The sequence below is a fragment of the Homarus americanus genome, unplaced genomic scaffold (genome assembly GCF_018991925.1).
Source record: "Homarus americanus isolate GMGI-L3 unplaced genomic scaffold, GMGI_Hamer_2.0 scaffold53233, whole genome shotgun sequence".
In the NCBI taxonomy this organism is placed as follows: domain Eukaryota; kingdom Metazoa; phylum Arthropoda; class Malacostraca; order Decapoda; family Nephropidae; genus Homarus; species Homarus americanus.
Window position 1 is genome coordinate 568351 of NW_024751660.1, and position 16349 is coordinate 584699.

Genomic DNA, 16349 nt, shown 5'->3' on the forward strand with positions numbered 1-16349 from the left:
ATGAATGAGTGATGGCCTCCCCCAAGGACACACACACACACACACACACACACACACACACACACACACACACACACACACACACTTGCAGAAACGTAAGACATCACTGGCCGTTGCCCTTGTGGACTTCAGGAAGGCCTTTGACCTTGTTGATCACTGCACTGTTATCAACAAGGCTATTGCACCAGGGCTGCCCACCAACCTGGTCTCATGGCTCACTGATTTCTTGAGTGGACGTCGCCAGGCAGTGAGGTATCAGGGCTTGGTCTCTACATTCCAACACCTCACCTGCGGTGTTCCCCAGGGGACCAAGATGGGACCACTGTGCTTCCTCATCCTGATCAACGACGCTCTATCGGACACTCCTCACAGGTGGAAGTACGTGGATGACTGCACTGTGGGGGTTTCAGTGGACAACACCGCACCAGACTACTCATCGCTCCAAGGCACCCTGGACAGGCTACAGGCATGGACTATGGAGAACAAGGTCACCATCAACCACACCAAAACCGTAGTCATGCACATCAATACTGCCACCACTCCAGTGCAAGCCCCAGCAGTCACAGTGGGTGCCCATCCTCTCCAGCTGGTGCAGTCTGCCAAACTCCTGGGTGTAACTATAGACAACAAACTTGACTGGAAGGCCCATGTAAATAACACAGTCAAGGCAGTCTCGTACCGTCTCTACATGCTACGAAGACTTAGGTCACTTAGGACACCCACGACAGAGCTGAGGACCATCTACAACGCCTTTATTCTCCCCAAACTAACGCATGCGTCACCAGCCTGGTCGTCTTCTCTCAACTCCACCCAACAACGTCAGCTAGAGAAGGTACAGAAAAGGGCCTGCAGAATAATGCTCGGCGCAGAATACTCCGGCTACACCAATGCTCTCTCCACCCTGGAAATGCCATCCCTCAGTGACCTCCACCACCAAGCACTGGAAAGGTTTGGCCGTGGACTACTGCACCACCCTCGCCATTGCCACCTCCTGCAGCCCCCCACCCAACTCGCGCAGTCCGCCACTACAACAAAATACAGCCCATAAGAGCCCGCACTGATAGATATAAGAACAGCACCATCCCATCTATTGTTAAAATAATAAACAACTCCTGATTTATGTACTGTACAGCCCTGTAAATGTATTCAATGCATATTATATCATTATGTCTAAATCAAATGTAAGTCTGTATATTTTCAGCCACCGGCTGCAACTCTATTAATAAACCGTTTATTATTATTATTACACACACACACAGCTCCTCAGTGTTTACACAACATTCATACTTCCCAAGCTCACCTATGCCTCCCCTACCTGGTCTTCCTCCCTAAATGCCACACAACGTAAACAGAATACACCTAGAAAAAGTGCAAAAGAGGGCATGTAAGATTATTCTCTCCCCTTCCTACTCCACATATCAAGAAGCGCTCAACACACTGACCCTTTCGACTCTCGCTGACCATCACCACGACCTCATCTGCAAATTTGGTAAGAAGCTTCTACACCATCCTCGACACCGGCTCCTACTACCACCTGAGATCCGTAGCCCGAGAATTGCTGTTCGACACCACAACCGCATCCAGCCCATACATGCACGAACTGATCGCTATAAGAACAGCCCAGTCCCAACCATTGTAAAAATTATCAATAACTTGTAATAAACCAGTGTATTCACTCCCAGTAAATACTACTTCTTGCACTGTCACTATGTTGAAATGCACTGTAGTTTGAGCTTTTCCCCATCTAGTTATTATATATCTTATTTGTGTCACTTATGTTACTTGTATATTATTTGTAATTCGAAACCCATTCCCCAAATATGTAACTGTATATTTTCAGCCTTCTGACTGCCAAGCTCTTTCAATAAACCGTTAATTATTATTATTATTATTACACACACACCTTCCACACGCAGTACTCAACCTTCATTATATCTTTCGCTTCAATAGATAGTGAAAAACTGTCAATGCTTACAGTGTTATTGGTAGACAGACAGACAGACATCAGACAGCTTTCACAATACAATATTTTTTCCCCTGAGGATAGAGGTAACTGTCACGCTCACAATACTATCACAGTTACAGACAGACAGACGGACGGACAAGCACAGAGACGGACGGACAGGCAGGAGACATCACACAAAACTGTCACAGTACAATACACTCTACCTTACTGTCCTCACCAACCCATCCTTTAAAACACACAGACGCACACACACACACACAGATGCACACACACACACACGAAAAGAACAAGTTAGTGGGTGGTAGGGTCGGGTCTTCAGGTAGGGTGAATCGGGTCTTTGGGTGGGGGCAGGGAGGAGGGGTTGAGGGTGGAACAGGCGACTCTCTACACCCCCCTCCTCTTGGCATATAATAACAGAGCCATTATAAAAATAATCTCGGTTCAATAACGTTCAAACTTCCTCTCTTGTTTTGTAGCTTATGGTGGCGAGTCTCTACCACATCCCCCCCATCACATCCTGCCACATCCTCCTCCTGCCGCCACACCACACCCCCCCTCCCTTCCCCTGCTCACGTCACCTCCCCCGCCACGTCACCTCCCTTCCCCGCCACCATCCCTTGTCTCTGCCACACCACCTCCTCCCTCGTATGCTATGGCTCTCAACGACACTCCTGGGCAAGGTGTTGGCGATGGTTGTTGTAGTTTAGTCGTGGTGGTGGTAGTAGTAGTAGTAATGGTGGTGACACGTAGGTAAGTAGGAGTGAGATGATGATGATGATGATGATAACGACGACGATGATAACGACGACGATGATGATGATGAATGACCACACAAAAACTCAAGACATGAACCTGACAACCTTAGCTAACAGCAAACACTAGACCTGAGACATTACGACACGACAGGCGAGTGTTGTGGAGAGCGCGCGCACACACACACACACACACACACGCACACACACACACACACACGCGCACACACACACACACACTTGTTACTTTCTAATAAAATAATAATTATAAGGGAATTGTGTTTATACGACTTTTCTTTCTGACTAAAACACACAGTATATATAAAAATGAAAGAGCATTATTGCATTATTTATTTTGCACCATTTCCGATAAACAGATTGCATCAATGGGTGCTTGTTATTTCTATGCGAAGAAAATATACATTAAGGTATACTGTATATGTATATTTTAACTTCTCGATAATTCAATATTTACAAAAATTCGTATAATAAGTGTAAATAAATTGTCCGAAAAAATATTATAGAGAAAAAAAATCCGAAAAAAATCACAAACGAAATAAAAAGAAAGTTTGATTTTTTTTTTAATAATTTTTACTTTCCTCTCAACCAAACTACAGACTGTGGGGAAGACCAACACACAGACAGTACGGCTCCGACAACCACTTAAATTTAAGGCATCGTACTCAAGAGGTTAATTCATCGTACTCAAGGGGTTAATTCATCGTACTCAAGGGGTTGTCATCATACTCAAGGGGTTAAGTCATCGTACTCAAGGGGTTAAGTCATCGTACTCAAGGGGTTAAGTCATCGTACTCAAGGGGTTAAGTCATCGTACTCAAGGGGTTAAATCATCGTACTCATAAGTTAAGTCATCGTACCTGGCGTTGTCATCGTACCTGGGCGGCTAGTCATCGTACTCAAGGTTGTCATCGTACCTGGCGTTGTCATCGTACCAAGGGGTTGTCATCATACTCAAGGGGGTTAAGAGCCATCGTACTCAAGGGGTTAAGTCATCGCACTCAAGGGGTTGTCATCACTCAAGGGGTTGTCATCAATACCAAGGGGTTGCTCATCATACCAAGGGTTGTCATCGTACCTACAAGTTGTCACTCTGCACTAAGGGGTTGTCATCGTACTCGAGGGGTTAAGTCATCGTACTCAAGGGGTTAAGTCATCGTACTCAAGGGGTTAAGTCATCATACTCAAGGGGTTAAGTCATCGTACTCAAGGGGTTAAGTCATCGTACTCAAGGGGTTAAGTCATCGTACTCAAGGGGTTAAACAAAGAGAAGAGACCATAGCTTAGTCTTGTCAACACCTCAACACATTTCCAACGTCAGTTTTCACCTTTTTTTTGTATCTTAAAGACTCGATCAGATACTGTATATGGACACGAAGTAGTACACATTATGTACATATAATAATACATATACATAACATGGTGCATAATAAATGGAAACATTACATAGGATTAATACATGTTCTGTAATACTTTATGTAATTAATAGTAATATAAGAATACACAGCTTAAGGTACTACTTCGTGTCCATATTATACAGATACGTTTCTCCATTCAGGGAAAAAAACTAATACCGGGAAAATTTTGACGCCATCTTAAGGGGGAAACTTTATACGAAAAAAAAATAATAAAACAGAGGAAGATAAGTTCTTGAGTCTGTTTACAATTTCAACGCCATTTTAATTTCCTTTTTATATCAAATAAGTTAAGAGAACCAGTTGGGTCCGTGAGGGAAATATACACGTATGAGCCTTCGAATATGTGAACCTCTAGTATGGTGAAGGAACTTGGCTGTCACATAAAGGCTCTCTCTCTCTCTCTCTCTCTCTCTCTCTCTCTCTCTCTTATCACCTCCTCTTCCTTCCCTCTCCTTTCTCTAACTCCTATTCTTACCTCTCACTTTCTCTCCCTCTCTTCCCACAATCGCTCTCCCTAAACTGTCCCTTCTCTGTCTCTCTCTCTCTTCGTCTTCCCTATACACTCAAGCACTCTTTATTTCCTCTCCCCCTCTCTCTCGTTCTCTTCCTCGTCCCTCTCTCTCTCCTTCTACCACCTAACAGTCTCCCTTCCTCTCTTACTGTACTCCCATGTTAAACTTTCTCTCTCATTCCTCTCTTTCATTCTTATCCACCCTACCCGTCTTTCTCTCACTCTCTCCTTCCTCCAACTCTCTCTCTCTCTCTCCACAATCTCCATCTTCCCTCCACTCAAACTTTCTTATTCCCAGGCGTCCTCAGTCAGACCCAAGTCCTCGACCAAGTCCCTGTGAAAGGCGAAAATTTTGCATCTAAATGGTATATTTTCGATTTTGAAATTACCTCCGGGTCCCTTGGGTGTCTCGGTGGTAGCTGGCGTGGGTGTTCCCAGGGGCACCACATCAGGGGAGACACCACCACGCTACCTCCCCTTGCTCCTGCTGCCACACACTACCACACCTGCTGCTGTTGCTGCCACACCTGCTGTTCCTGCAACATACTACCACACCTACTGCTGCTGCCACACTCTACCCCACCTGCTGCTGCCACACACTACCACACCTGCTGCTGCTGCCGCCACACACTACCACACCTGCTGCTGCTGTTAATGCCACAAACTACCACACCTGCTGTTACTGCCACAAACTACCACACCTGCTGTTACTGCCACACACTACCACACCTGCTGCTGCTGTTACTGCCACACACTACCACACCCGCTACTGCCACACACTACCACACCTGCTACTGCCACACACTACCACACCTGATGCTTATTTTCGACGGAAATGAAGCTTAAATTCGTATGAAGCGACGAAAAACACTTCTAAAAACCTACTTCCCGCAGTAATTTCCGTACATGGCAACTTCTAAATATTTACTGTACATTATAAAGTGCTGACGTCACCCTCTGCTAACATAAGTTTCCTGGGACTCTCATTACATGTGTTTCTCTCGTCACCCAGAACGATTTAAATATTTCATCATCCACACTAGCTGTTCTTACCTTCTGGAAGCAGCCATCAACACGCTACAGCTGTGTGGCCAATAAACCTCTCCTCTATTCCTCATCACTGACACTGTTGCTACACCTCTCACCCCCACCACGGACCGGCTGACTCTATATCACTCCTCACTCACTGCCGGGCCATATAACACAAGATTTGCAGAAAAAAATTAAAGATCACTGTAATACAATCGAATTCGCCCGGTATGAACACGAAACTGAGGCGTGGGGCTGGTGTTGTTGGCATGACGTATACTAATTGGCCCGTGAGACATGTGCCCGCGCAGTTGATTGGTCGAGAAGAGGTGAATATTACCTAGATGGTACACTACGCGGCCACTGATTCGCTAATCACATTTTTTGGCCCTATTAAACGTGCATAAACTAATCTTCAAATTTACTGAGCCAATAGAAGAGGCTTGGGGGATGATAATAGTATAAAAACATCAAACTGTGTAAGTGTGTGAACATCGGTAACTACATGTGGTCATCATAACATCTTCTCAGCACCTGGCGACTCTCTGGCGACACACTGAGGTAAAGGGAGCCGCCAGCAGCGCCTCACTAAACTCCTGGATTTATATTTTTTTTCACTACAGTACTTAATAATTTACTTAACAGGTCAAGTTATATAGATTGTATTATCTCCCAGACCAATAACCAATCCCAGCGTTGGTGTATGTGACTCCACCAATCCCAGCGTTTGTTTATAATAAGTGACTCCACCAATCACGGCGTTTATAGCAAGTGTCTCCACCAATCCCAGCGTTTGTTTATAATAAGTGACTCCACCAATCACGGCGTTTATAGCAAGTGTCTCCACCAATCCCAGCGTTTGTTTATGTGACTCCACCAATCCCAGCGTTTGTTTATGTGACTCCACCAATCACAACATTTGTCTCCATGTTACTCAAGCAGCTACAGTGTTTGTTTGGATGATTACGTCACGTGTGTACGATGATCCCCTTTCCACATATACCCATGTATAAGGGAGAAGACAGACAGACAGACAGACAGACATGGTCGGGGGTGAGCGCTACAGGTCCACAGGGAAATGAGAGTGGGAGGGGGTTGAAAGGGTGGGGGAGGGGGTGGAAAGGGTGGGGGAGGGAGGACTAGGTAGAGGCGATAAAGGGTAGAATAAAGAGAATGAAAGGAAGCGATCACAAAATAAAATGTACCCTCCCTCCATTCCTTCTTCTTCCCTCCCTCCCTATTTCACTCGTCCTATTCCATCCCCCTCAACGTTTCTCTTCCCCCTCCTCTTCCTCTTCCACCCACTCCCACCACCTCCTCCCCATATATATATATATATATATATATATATATATATATATATATATATATATATATATATATATATATATATATATATATATATATATATATATATATATATATATATATATATATATCCTGTATATATATTACCAACATGAACAAACTTTTTAATTAGTTTTAAATACTTGCGACTAAGCTTATATTTTCCCCTCAATTTACTGGTGATTGGAGACTAGGTTATGTTAAAGCTTCAGTTACCAAGCTTATGAATACTCCCAAGTCCCTGATTGCCTCTACCAAGTTTGGGAATGAATGTGGCCACCAACTCTCGCCAGACTTCCATCGAACTACTGAGAGGTGAGGGGAGAGGGGGATGGGAGAGGGGGAGGGGTTGGGGGTGTGGGAGGGAGGGGGTGGGAAAGAAAGATGGACTCGATGCCTTCCTACATCTGCATAAGAGATATACACAGCAAACGATGTGTGTGTGTGTGTGTGTGTGTGTGTGTGTGTGTGGTAACAGGTATACACTCACTACAGAAGGTCAGGTACTTTTTGTTGATATACTCTACCAGGAAAAGTTAATATATCCCTTCACCACTGCACTCTGCCGATAAGTAATGAGTTATACCTGCAGTGATGATGATGATGATAAGAACATAAGAAAATAAGGAGTCTGCAATAGGCCGGTTGGCCTCTGCATGGCAGCTCCTGTCGAGAGTTACTACCACTCTCTATCATCCATGAATCTATCTAGCCTCCTTTTGAAACTTTCCAGAGTTCCCGCACTTACTACAAAGTTGCTAAGCTTGTTCCACTCGTCCACCACCCTATTTGTGAACCAGTTTCTTCCTATCTCCCTCCCAAACCTAAACTTATCCAACTTGAATCCGTTGCTCCGAGTCCTATCCTGCTCGGATATTATAAGAACTTTATCTATATCCCCTTTATTGATTCCTTTCACCCACTTAAATACTTCTATCATATCTCCCCGCACTCTTCGTCTTTCTAGGGAATGAAAGTTAAGTTTCTTTAGCCTATCCTGATATGGAAGGTTTCTAAGTCCCGGAATCATTTTTGTCATTCTTCGCTGCACCGACTCTAGTGAATTTATATCCATTCTATAATAGGGGCACCAGAACTGAACCGCATAATCGAGGTGCGGCCTGACTAGCGCAAGATATAGTTGCAATAAGACCTCTGCACTCTTGTTACTTACACTTCTAGATATAAAACCCAATACTCTGTTTGCCTTATTTCGAACATTAACGCACTGTTTTCTAGGCCGTAGGTCCGGGCTTGCAAGTACCCCTAGGTCTCTTTCACAAGTCGACTTCTCTAGGTTGATGTTGTTAAGGCTGTATACATTGTCAGTATTTGTTCTCCCAATATTAAGTACGCTGCACTTGCTGGTGTTGAATTTCATTTGCCATTTTTCAGACCACCCCTGCAGTTTATTTAGATCCTCCTGTAATGCATTTGCATCCTGCCCTGAATTAATTTGCCGCCCTATTTTGGTGTCATCCGCAAACTTGCTTATGATGATGATGATAATAATAATACATATTGTTTGGTCAGCATCACTTTACACAGTACAGTATATATATATATATAATTTGTCACGAACATGAGAGTTGAGAAGTTGTTCCTTTGAGCCATGACACACACACACACACACACACACAACTTGCCATAAACTTGTTCTACGAGTATAAAGTCTCCCAAGAATTCCTTTGAACCGTAATGTGCTGTTGTTCCTTCACGTCACCATCACCTCACTATCGCCATCGCCATCACCATCACTTTAACCTCACCAACACCTCAACCTCACCATCACTTCACCATCACCTCACCTACACCATCACCATCACCTCACCAACTATGCAATATTGTGTTTTGACGACCTGACGATTTGTTCACCAGACGACCACAGTTCAGAGGCGGTAAAGGTCGTATTTTAACTGGGTCATTAAATACGGGTCATCACAGAGTCGTACAGTTCACTAAAATTCCGACACAAAACGCGAATTTTTACCTAACCTAACCTAACCTGACCTAACCTGACCTGACCTGACCTAACCTCACGCTAACCAACACGAGAGAGAGGAACTTGTCTAATACATTTCACGAAAATAATAAAATAAAATAAAATAAAGTAAAATGAAAAAAAAATGAATTAACACCGATACGAGCAGGAGTCTCCCCACGGCAGAGAGAGAGAGATTAAAGAAGGAACGGCTCTCGTGTTCAGGTTGTAAGTCATGACCATTGAAGGTAACTGACATGTGTGGTGTGGTTAATAAAATATCATCCCGGTGTAATTTTCACGCCAGATCATATCAGTTTATTTTATACCTGTTTGTGTGAGGTTGATACAGGTTACAGGTATATCTGAAGTAATTAAATGGTTTTAGAGTAGTAACCTAACCTAACCATCACAACAAAGGCGTTAGGTTAGGTTAGACTGTTCTTCAGCCTTGAGACCTAAATATACGGTATGGATGGTGGTTGTGTGTGTGGTTAGGTGTGGTAAGGGGTGGTGTGTGGGAATGGTGGTTGGTGATGGTGGTAGTTGGTGATGGTGGTAGATGGTAATAGTGGCTATAGTAGTGGGAGAGGTTACAAACACACACACACACACACACAGCAGTCAGAAATACAAGAATTCGCTGGGAGCATAAGGCTGGTGGTGGGTCCTCATGCCGTTGCTGAACACTTCCCACACACCGACCCGGCGCCTCAGTGGGACCTGCTCACCCACATACACACTTCAACTCACACAGGAACCGCTAAATAATTTCACCTATAACTGGACGCTTTACCACTTCAAATGATATGAGCGGTCAGTGCGGGAATAATTTGTGGAGCCTCGCCAACTACTACGACTATACGAGGGTGATTCATGAAGGCGTGGATAAGTTATGGCGCCTTGTGTGACCAAAACCTATACATTACATTCCATTATATTGGCTCAGTGTGAAGAAGGTGCAGCTCAGGGGGATACAAAAAAAAACAGCGTCCATATACTTTACAAAATTAATTAAATGTTATATAGTTTATGAGGACAAAAATGTTCTGTAGTACATGATTGAATAAATGAGTTACGACGTTAATAATAATTGAATGATAGTTATTAGTGTGTGTGTGTGTGTGTGTGTGTGTGTGTGTGTGTGTGTGTGTGTGTGTGTGTGTGTGTGTGTGTTAAATTTCCCTCCTTTACTTAAACTATGATAATTACTCAATTAAGATACGCGGCCCAAAACTTTTATTAAGCATAAATTTAAATAAAAACTAAAGTAGGCAATGGGTTAGGTTAGGTTAGGTTATCAGAGGAGGAGAATGGACTTATAGAATAGGAACGAGGCTTTACAGTAAAACCTTTATTTAACGGACTACATAGATGAAAAGTCCGTTATATGGAGGTTTCACTGTATTAGCGAACGCAAATGTTGACATACGTTTTGTGGATTATGAAAAACATTTAAGGTGAAACAATAAAACTTAGAGATGCCTTAATGAAGAGTAAATAGGTTTTAATTATGCAAATACTAGACGATAAATTGATAATCTCTCTGTCTCTCTCTCTTTCTCTCTCCTCTCTCTGTGTGTCACTCCCCCCCCCCTCTCTTTCTCTCTTTCTCTATCTCTCTCTACGACACAGATAGAGACATGAGGACGCAGCCACAAAAAAATAAAAGATCAACATGGCGCAGAAATTACAGTGAGACTTGAATCACACGTCACTCAAACAGGATAAATTTCCTTACAGCACTGAGTAATTTTTTTTTTTTTTTGCTTTTGAGATGAAATGTTGGTAAAATAATGACAAACTGCCATAGACATTGACCTTAATTATGATAAAACAGCTTCACTAACGTCTATATCAAGAATTAATTACAGCGGTGACAGTTACGGTGACATCTGGTCTCTTAGCCGTGTTGTTATAACTTCCACAATTATTACAACCATCGTTAACTCTACCACACCATTCCCTCCTCCACCAGTACCCGTTCTCTTCCTCCCCCATCACACAAAACCTTTCCACCATCCTCTCCCCAACACCAGCCCCACCATCACCATCATTATTCTCCCTCTCCTCCCCAGTACCAACAACACCCCTCACCACCACCATCCATACCCTCCCCCACCACCAGCAGCACTACCCTCCCTAAATCACCACCAGTACCCTCCTCCCCCAGCAGTAGCAGCAGCAGGAGGAGCGCACTCCACGGGGGCGCCCCTTGGGAGCTGCCTCACCTAAGGCACTTATCGTCCCTCTGGCAACTCCCTTTGAAATATTAATCTAATTTGCCTTCAGTCCCCGCTTTACTACACCCGCCCTGCGCCGCCGCCAGTTGAAAAGCTTTCCAAACAAGGTTAATGTTTCAGCAGCAGCAGGAGCAGGCCTTCACCGCCCTCCCTCGCTCCTACCTGCCTCTCTACCTACCTCCATCCCTACCTATCTACTTAGCTCCCTCCCTATCTACCTATCCACTTACCTACCTACCTACCTCCCTCCCTACCTACTTAGCTCCCTCCCTATCTACCTATCTACTTAGCTCCCTCCCTATCTACCTATCCACTTACCTACCTACCTCCCTCTACCTACCTACCTCCCTCCCTCCCTACCTACCTATCTACCTCCCTCCCTCCCTCCCTCCCTCCCTCCCTCCCTACCCACCCTTATTGCTGCCCTCCTTGTGTTGTGATGATATGATGGTAATGTTGTCTCGGTCCTGTACTGAGTCTCCCTCCCTCTACCCACGCTGTTGCTGTTATGATGCTTCTGTCTCCTCCCTTCCTTCGCTGTTGTTTTTGTCTTAGGGCTGTGATAGTGCTGCTCTCTCTCTCTCTCTGCTGTAACGGTGCTACTGCTGTGATGCTGTATTGGTGCTGCTGTGGTGCTCGTCTCCTCCTTCCCGTGATGATGGTGCTGTTCCTAATAATGTTATAGCTGCCAGTGCTGTGATTTTGCTGCCTCTCACTACCTTGGTTCTCTGTATATATATTTGACGATATAAATGTTGTTACTACCACCACTACTACTCTACCACTGCTACTAGTACTACTACTACTACTTTTTTTTTAAACGTGGCCTCCAGCCTCCCCCAATAGCCACACCTTCGCCACCATTTATTTACCTTAATATTAAATATCCTAATACATAAGAAGCTATCCTATCTGTGTTGAGTTAGTTGAGCCGCAGATCTATGCGGCATTCAGTGACTGTAGCCTCATAGTCAATATCTGCAGCAGTTGTCGGAGTAGGGGCAGAAGCTCTCGTTCCCCTGAGGCAAAGCAAAGCCGACCGAAGGAGAGAGAAAGACAGTCGACATCTCATCCAGGCTGTAACATAACTTCTGGGCTGCTGCTTCTGTTCGGAGATCAACTCCGCGAGTCTGGCGTAGAAACATCTTGCACTTGGGCCCATCCCACCAGAGGTTGTGAACACTAGAGGAGTGAAGCTGCCTTGATCAACGTTTTGAATTCTCTCCCCATATGCCCTTCTCTTGTCGTTCTCGTTCCTCCTATGTGCAGCATCGAGAGCTAGGTTACGGTGACATGCGGCCATGGGATCAAAAATCCTGATGTCGAAGAAAGCTCGCTGTCCCCGCGTCCAGAATCCTCGAGCACTGACGTCCACGCGGACTTCATTAGATGTGTTTGAAGTCCTGTGTTGGAAGATCTCGCCATCCAATGGAAGGAGGGTCGGTTCTACCATGACGTCCCGGCAGATTTCCTTCAACATATTTGCTGTGAGATCCCTAACTACTACTACTACTACGAGTGTGGTTGTTGCTGTCGCCTTCCTGTAACGATGGTACAGCAGCTCCTACCATACTGTTGCTGTTTTATGATGACAGTGAAAACAATACTAACACAATAATACCTAACCTAACCTAACCTAACCTAACCTAACCTAACCTAACCTAACCTAACCAAACCTAACCTAAGCTAACCAAAACAATACTTACACAATAATACCTAACCTAACCTAACCTAACCTAACCTAACCAAACCTAACCTAACCTAAGCTAACCAAAACAATACTAACACAATAATACCTAACCTAACCAAAACAAACCTAACCTAACCTAAGCTAACCCCAGACGAGGACGATTCTGACGCCGATGATAACACTATGGATGAATGATAAGTATTATTAATGACACACACACACACACGCACATCCTAAAACTGTATCTTGCTCTTGTGAGACCACACCTGGATTACGCAGTTCAGTTCTGGTCACCGTATTACAGAATGGATATAGAATCCTTGGAAAGAATTCAGAGGAGAATGACAAGACTAATCCCGGGCATTAGGAACCTTGAGTATAGAGACAGGTTAAAGCATCTTAATTTGCAATTCCCTTGAGAGACGTAGAGCGAGGGGCGACCTGATAGAGGTGTATAAGTGGAAGGCAGGGCTAAACAAAGGGGACATTACAAAGGTACTCAAACTATCCAACCAGGAGCGAACTCGTAACAATGGTTTTAAATTAGACAAATTTAGATTTAGGCGTGAAATAGGTAAACACTGGTTTGGAAACAGAGTAATGGATGAATGGAACAAGTTACCAAATATCATCATTAACTCGAATACGCTGAATTGCTTCGAACATAGGTTGGATGCTCATATGAGCAATAGGGGTTGGGTGTAAACGGGACTGCCCAGTATGGGTCAATAGGCCCGCTGCAGTTTCCTCCATTCTTATGTTCTTATGTTCTTCCCCTACCACTACAAGACCCCCAAACTCTCATAAATCCTAACCTATTAACCGGACCCCCATAAATCCTAACCCATTAACCGGACCCCCATAAATCCTAACCCATTAACCGGACCCCCATAAATCCTAACCCATTAACCGGACCCCCATAAATCCTAACCCATTAACCGGACCCCATAAATCCTAATCCATTAACCGGACCCCATAAATCCTACCTTACTACCCTTAGCCAGCCAGGAAATCCTAGCACCCTCCCTTGCCTAGACTTAGCCAATCCTATCTTGCTTAATATTCAGACAAGATACGTTTGGGCAAATTCTTTTTTTCTCTCTCGATTGGATGTTTCTGATTAAAGTTCCTCTCCCGCCCCCCTTCACCTCCTCCACCCTGTCACCACCAATAAACAGATGACAGTCTCGGTGGGGGAGGGGAAGGGGAAGGGGGAGGGAGCAGGTTATGTCATAGCCCCCTAGTCCCTACCTTGATCTTGATATCAACAAAAGGAGTAACAGCCCTCAATAGCCCCCATGGAAACAGACAGAACGGGAAGGAAGAAGACAGTTCCATCTCCTGTCTCTCTCCCCCCTTGATAAATAGACAGGAGAGGGGTGGGGGTGGCATCTTCCCCACCTTCCCCTCGCAAGTAAACAAGGGTGGGGAGGGGGACACACTGGCACCTCCTCCTTCAATCTTATGAGTCGTCAACACTGCAAACAAGCGTGGCACCCTCTCCACCCCTCACTCCGTGCCACCCCGTGCCACCCCCCCCTTCACCCCCGTGCCACCCCCCCTTCACCCCCGTGCCAACCCCGTGCCACCCTCCCTTCACCTCCCCTTCAGTGCCACCCCCCTTCACCCCCTGCCACCTCCCCTTCACCCCCGCCACCCTCGACCCTGCCACCCTCCTTCACCCCCGTGCCACCCTCCCCTTCACCCCCTTCCCCTTCACCCCGTGCCACCCTCCTTCACCCCCGTGCCACCTCCCCTTCAACCCCGTGCCACCCCTTCACCCCCGTGCCACCCTCCCTTCACCCCTGTGCCACCCCCCCTTCACCCCGTGCACCCCCACCCCCTTCCCCCCTTCACCCTGTGCCACCCCTCCCCCACCCCTTCACCCACCCTCCCCTTCACCCCGTGCCACCCTCCCCTTCACCCTGCCACCCCCCTTCACCCCGTGCCACCCCCTTCATCCCCGTGCCACCCACCCTTCGCCTAAATCATTGTACTCCACGCCTAAATCATTGTACTCCACGCCTAAATCATCGTACTCCGCCTAAATCATCGGACTCAACGCCTAAATCATCGGACTCAAGAGGTTAAGTTAAACATACGGAACAAACACCAAAATCATCGCAATAAGGATAGGTGACGTCATCATCGCATTAAGCTCAAGGAACTATGACGTAGATATGACGTAGATATGACGTAGATATGACGTAGACTCTCCCAGACTATAGTTGAATTAAGTCAGTTTGTCCGGCGATAATTTATAAAAGAACTCTCAAACTTTACCTCTGTGTGTGTGTGTGTGTGTGTGTGTGTGTGTGTGTGTGTGTGTGTGTGTGTGTGTGTGTGTGTGTGTGTGTGTGTGTGCTGGAAAACACTTGAAAACATCTCCTGAAAAAAATATTTATAATTACTCGTTGAGACTAGAAATTTGGAAAGGCTAAGCCCCCCCAACCCGCCCGCCCACCCACCCACCCACCCACTCAATCCACCCCACCCAGTCCATCCATCCAGCCCCCCTACCCCAGTTGATGTGCAAAGGAGGGGGAGCGGGTGGGGGGGTGGGGGGGGGGTTAAGATGGATAGTCTGCACACACTGGGACACTCAATCCACCCCACCCAGTCCATCCATCCAGCCCCCCTACCCCAGTTGATGTGCAAAGGAGGGGGAGCGGGTGGGGGGGTGGGGGGGGGGTTAAGATGGATAGTCTGCACACACTGGGACAGACTACCTCCTCCCCTCCCCTCCCATGATGATGATGATGATGATGATGATGATGATGATAATAAACAACTGACCTGATGTAGCTACCGTGGAAGAGGTGAGAGTAACTCCTTCCTCTTCCCCTACTTCCCTCTCCTCGCTCTCCTCCTCCTCTTCCTCCTCTCCCTCCTCCCACTCCTCACCTGAAACAGAAAATGGATGTTAAGTTCAGTTGGATATTGAGGCAACAAATGAGCGTAAATGGACAGACACACAGTATAAGCCGGCAACATGCATCAGGCGCTTGTTAATTTACTCCCTTCACAAAACTGAAATAGAAGCTTTAAATTATCTTTGTAAAATATAAACAAATATTTGAACATAAATAAACGTTATATTGAAGGTAAATATATAGTGTGTTATACTTCCATGTAACTGAAAATATTACAAAATTATTTTGTATTATTTCCAACAAACTGTAAAGTTAACTTCCCCGTAAAGTCTAACACGTTATGTTTCCACTTGAATTCTAACGTGAGTGTATGTACGTGTGTATGAATACATGTATTTACATATGTACGTATACATGCATGTATAAACTCACTGGTGGGACTCCAGTGAGGTGAGGCGGGGTGAGGGTGAGGTGAAGGTGAGGTGAGGCAGCATCGAGTGAGGGAGGGCTCACACACACAC

The 16349-nt window shown here is 45.5% G+C and overlaps 1 protein-coding gene across 1 annotated transcript in view; it reads right to left on the reverse strand.

Annotated features, from left to right (window-relative positions):
* LOC121854713 overlaps positions 1–16349 on the reverse strand; it is a 120597-nt gene that overhangs the window by 80210 nt on the left and 24038 nt on the right. The window contains exon 2 of the mRNA XM_042349450.1: positions 15752–15859. Coding sequence (XP_042205384.1) covers positions 15752–15859 — 108 coding nt within the window. The remainder of the gene's footprint in view (positions 1–15751; positions 15860–16349) is intronic.